General features: G+C 40.8%; 1 protein-coding gene across 8 annotated transcripts in view; it reads right to left on the reverse strand.

Annotated features, from left to right (window-relative positions):
* sash1a (SAM and SH3 domain containing 1a) overlaps positions 1–5,217 on the reverse strand; it is a 235,838-nt gene that overhangs the window by 7,794 nt on the left and 222,827 nt on the right. For all 8 annotated transcript variants that reach the window (XM_036210509.1, XM_036210508.1, XM_036210507.1 and 5 more), the window contains 3 exons: positions 4,218–4,427; positions 3,196–3,346; positions 2,757–2,885 (listed from right to left, as the gene is read on the reverse strand). In XM_036210509.1, coding sequence (XP_036066402.1) covers positions 2,757–2,885; positions 3,196–3,346; positions 4,218–4,427 — 490 coding nt within the window. The remainder of the gene's footprint in view (positions 1–2,756; positions 2,886–3,195; positions 3,347–4,217; positions 4,428–5,217) is intronic.

The following is a 5,217-nucleotide window of genomic DNA, read 5'->3' on the forward strand; positions in this document are numbered from 1 at the left end:
TTCTCAGAGAACGTACAGATAAAGAAAACAAGACAAAGCAGTGATTTATGAGTTATGAAGCTGTTAAAAAGAAGACGGAAAGATGGTGTCTGCAGAGGAAGTACAGTCTCAAAGTCTGCAGAAAAATCAGTCCAGCACGCTCTGCACACTGTTTCAAACAACTTAGGCACATACTGTATGATTGTGCAACAAACCAGAAAAAAGTGACATATTGAAAAATGAAACTCATCTGTTACCTAACTTACACCGTTGCTAGTTTGATCAAACCATAGAAGCACCACTGCAAGAAAAACACAAGCATGAGCTACTCTTCTTGTTAGAATGCCACATTCTGAAATCATCCATCTTTTATTCCCACTTAGTCCTGTGCAGGGGGTTGCTGGAGCCTATCCCCGCTACGAAGGCGGGCTGGACAGTTCCTCAGTCCACACACAGACAGACACACACTCTCCTATGGGTCAATTTAGAGTCACCAATCAACCTATGAACTTATGGACCACGGTAGCTGGAGTTTCCTGATAAAATTCACAGGGAGAGCATGAAAACAGAAAGGACCCTGTTGGGATTTGAACTAGGGCCTTCTCGCTGTGGAGTGATTTACACTGGTCCGTCTGGGATCTCCATTCCATTTACAGTAGGTGTGTTTGAGATGACCCAGCGCCTTGGCTGGATCGTTGGTGACACTAGGCGGCTGCAGGCAGTGGAGCTGCCACTATTAATCGACTAATCAATGACTAATCGACTATTAAATAGTCGACGACTAATGTAATAGTAGATTAGTTGTTACTATATATTTTGTGGGGCCAGAGTGTAGTAAAGTTGAAAGTTATAATGGCATTAGGCTAGCTAGGCTAGGCTATTTTGGAGTTTAGCTACATGCTAGCTGGTTTGGCTAATGAAGGTTTTTTTGTTTTTTTTTTAGGGTATTTCGAAGTTTAGCCAGTATTTAAGCTACATGCTAGCTGTTTTGGCTAATTTCACAAATTTTCCCTTTTTTTTGGCTATTTTGGAGTTTAGCTAATATTACAGCTGCATGTTAGCTATTTTGGCTAACTTAGGCTTTTTCAGTAATTTAGGCTAACTTGACATTTAACTAAGATTTTAACAACCTATCAGCCTCGGTGTTTTCAGCTGTTAGCTTCAGCGTTTTCAGCTATTAGCCTTAGCGATTTCAGTTATCAGCTTCAGCGTTTTTAGTTATCAATTTCAGCATCTATTGTCGCTAGCATCTTCAGCTGCAAATTTCAGCTTGCAGCATTCACATTAGCATTATTACAGGTTATGCTGTATATCTACTTTTTAGTTAGTTTAAAGCTAATGATGGTTAAGATGTGTGCTTTACTTCAACTTAGAGCATGATCCAATTAAACGACTAATTGGAAAAAATAACTGATGATTAATCGACTATTATACTCGTGGCAGCTTTTGCTGGCAGGGGCGGGGAAAGGCGCCTGAGATAAAGGCGACCAGCAGGACTGAACGAGAACAGGAAGTTGGGGGTTGTGCTTAACAATCCGTTAAATTGTAATATGCCTCTCCTACTTAGTATGAACTTTATTATTGTGTCTTTTTATAATTTTTAACATTTGTCCGTGGACAAAAGATGAAAAATAGCCTCTGGATTAATTTAATGTCTACTGTCCCAGAGAAATAAAATAATATTGAAATTAAAGTTAACTTTTAAAAGCAACAATAACAGATATGACTACAGTTGATTTGAAATCTTGTTAATTTTTACATCAGTGATTCACTTCTTTTCAGAAAGAGCTAAAAAGAATACACAAATTTCCTTCATTTAGCGCCAGTCATTTCTGACCAGCATCACGTTGAAGTTCAAGAACTTCCAGGACACCGTTTCCCACAATGCATTGTATTGTAGTCTTCAAGCCGGTTTTCAGCCCCAGATTTCCAGCTCCACTCGCCTTAGTCACCGACTTACACCCGCCACTTTCTTTCAAAATGTAATGATGATTGAGAAGTAAGAGTCAAAACTACCCAACATGCACTGCAATCCAGGTGATCTATGCAGCATGCTTCCTAATGATCTCAAGCACCCCTATTGTCATCAACATCCAAAACTTGGTGTCATTGCATTGACGAGGGATGGACGTTAGGCGCAGTAATGACGAACATTCTGATTGGTTAATGAATGTTCCATTTTTGGTAACTAAGACAGACCAGTGTAAGTCAGGCTCCAGTGCTAACCGCTACACCAGCGTTCAGTTAAAGACATTTAACAGAAGAACTCTCTGAGCTCACATTCATCTTCCCGGCCTCCATTTGTGGACCTCGGACCCTCAAGTGGACCAGCGGGGAATCCGTGCCCACAACAGGGCAGCGAGTTTGTTCTCATCAGAACAGTTCTGTGCATTGGGAGAAGCCTCTCCCTCTGTGCTCCTAACACTGTGGGGTGGACTAGGCTTAGGGGTCTGGAGGCTGCCTCCCTCTCAGTTACAACAGGTCTTTGGCACTGACAGCACAGAATGCCTAAAGAATGGAAAGAGTGGTGAGGAAAGTGAAGTGAAGGCAAAGTTTGAAGCATCTGAGGTGATGAAGAGTTTGTTCTCTATATTAGAGAGTAGTGATGAGCACCATAAGCAGCACATGAGGGCAGGAATCTGCTGATTCTACCCCAGGAATACTGGGATGAGTGTTAGAAGCAGGAAAAACCAGTCACTGTGATCGGGAGGCTAAGCTAATCTAGCTCCGAGTGGAGGTTGAGTGAGATGGCTAAGGCTAAGCAAATCAATCTTTACCATTCTCCAGATTCTCATTGCTCTCATAGCAGCCGGAGTCCCGTGGAGAGTCTCCCACCAGGCCTCGACCCTCCGACAGCAGCTTCTCCTGGGATCCAGTTAAGCCGCTGCGCTCTGGATCGCTGCTGCCTGATCGAGACAAATCAAACTTTATTTATTAAAAGGGCTTCACATGCTTTGGGCATGAGATACAAATACAACATGTACAGTATATGGCATATTTCATCTAGTGGCATTTTAAATCTTAAAGATATATTTGGTTAAATACAGATAAGTGGGTTCAAATCAATAAATCTGATGCTCAACTGTAAATATTTTTATCTGATCGGTGAAAAATGCCGTCAGTGTGGTTTACACGGTTCAGATATTGTGCTGAATAGAGGGGCTTGTGCGGGAATGTTTTCTCACTTCAGAGCGACCCTCCCCTGTGTTTACTTACTGTCGTATTCCTGCAGCAGCTCAACAGCCGTGAGCAGCATGGCTCTGTGCTGGGGATCTTTGATGTTCAGCTCCTCCAAGTCCTCCTCCTCCAGCAGCTTGAAGGTGTCCAGGTCCTCGTAGCCGTTGAACAAGAAAGTGGGCATGTGCTCCTGAATAAACAAAAATGTGTGGTTGGTTTTAGGTGGCCACATTAGCCTGCTTGCTGTGGAAGCAGCAGCATGGGGAGGTCACCGCCTCTCATCCTGAGCAAAGTGACAAACACCCAAACTCAACAGGAAAACAACTGGGTGTCCAGAAAATGTCAAAGTAACCACAGAAGGAAAAAAAATTGTAGGAAACACTCTACACGAGTATAAAGTCACCTGACACCACCAGTCAAAACACAACTGCTCACACTATGGTTGTGTAAAATGTACATTTGGATAAAAAGATCAATTATAGCCTAAAGTACTGAGCTGTTTCCTCTGCTGGATGAGGGCAGACTAAACAAAAGGCCCACCAACGAACAGTGATTCAGGCGCCGGCTCTTTCACCAAATATTTGGCTCTTTTGAGTCATTAAAAATTTCAAACACCCTATTCAGTCTAAGGGTTATTTGGAAACATTTTCTTTCCAGGGGTGTTGAGTTAACAAAAATGTAAAATAAAAGATTTAACAGCTAAAATTCTTCCAATTATTGGAATTTAAATGATTAAAGAAACATTAGGTGGCAATATTTTTACATAAATTGGTACTTTTCAAAATAAAATAAACTAAATCTTGAATTATGTTAGTTTTAAAATGTAAATTGACTCAAAATTGTGTGAGGTTTGCTGCGTTTTCTCTCATGCAGGGTTGGGTGAGATGACTTAATCACCAACGCAGTTGTAACATGCGGTTTTGCAGCTGCTCTTTAATCTGTGGGCGAAGATAAAAACAGACATCTCTATTTGGAGAAGTGAGGCCTGGGAGGAGCGTCAAGTTTGAGCTTGAAGAAATGGAGACTCTCAGATTATTTTTCAGAGTAAAAGAGTTCTCTACCTTAAGGTTGATGCGCTCCAGCAGCTCCTCCACAGACGTGGGTTTGGGTGGTCGGCCCTTCCTCCTTCTCCTCACGGGCCGTTTGGGCTTCTCCTCTTCTTCGCTCAGCACATCCACATAAATGAACTTGAAGGTCCCCACTTTGTTGTTGAGAAGGCCCATCCATGTCCCCATAGGTGGCTTACTGATGATGTCGATCACATCACCTCGCTGGAAAAATCATCAAGGAAGAAACATTATGTTACGTTTAAACCGGTGTGGCATGGACTTCACATTGGATGAGCAGGGAGGGGCTTCTTCTTCTTTGTCATCTTATTCCGATATATATATATATAATTTGATGGAGCCCTTTTGGAGCAGCGGATGTAGTAATGTTTTTAAATATATATATATATATATATATATATATGTATGTTAGGGCTGGGAATCGATTAAAAAAAGATTAACTAAGTAATCACAAGCCTGGAAAAAAATAATCGCAATGAATTGCAATTTATTTTTTTGTCTCATTATTTCCCGACCACTTATTATCTGCAAAAAAATCTCATTATGAAATCACACAAAACTCTACATTTAGAACATTTACTTTTAATTACTGCTGTCAATCGATTACAAAAGCAAACCTGATTAATCGCAGTTTTGTGTTGAAATTAATCATGACTAATCACAATGTTGTACCAGGTAAAATGTATTTGTACAACATGGAACTGGACCACTGATCAAATAAAATTTTTTTTGTGGGAAAAAAAAACACTAAAATAGCAAGACTAAAATACTAAAAAACGATTTAATATTTATTTCTTTTGTAAGCGAACTTGGTATGAGTGGGATAATACGTGACTAAATGTGGAAGCCTGAAGCGCCGACTATTTCTACGATTAATTTGCGTTCATACATATTAACGTGTTAATTCTTTTTTATTAATCGCGTGCGTTAACGCGTTTATGTTCACAGTCTTAACCCCGGGCTCACTCCACTTGCGTTACAGCTCCGATGCGAG

Source organism: Oryzias melastigma, linkage group LG24 (genome assembly GCF_002922805.2).
Source record: "Oryzias melastigma strain HK-1 linkage group LG24, ASM292280v2, whole genome shotgun sequence".
Classification (NCBI taxonomy): domain Eukaryota; kingdom Metazoa; phylum Chordata; class Actinopteri; order Beloniformes; family Adrianichthyidae; genus Oryzias; species Oryzias melastigma.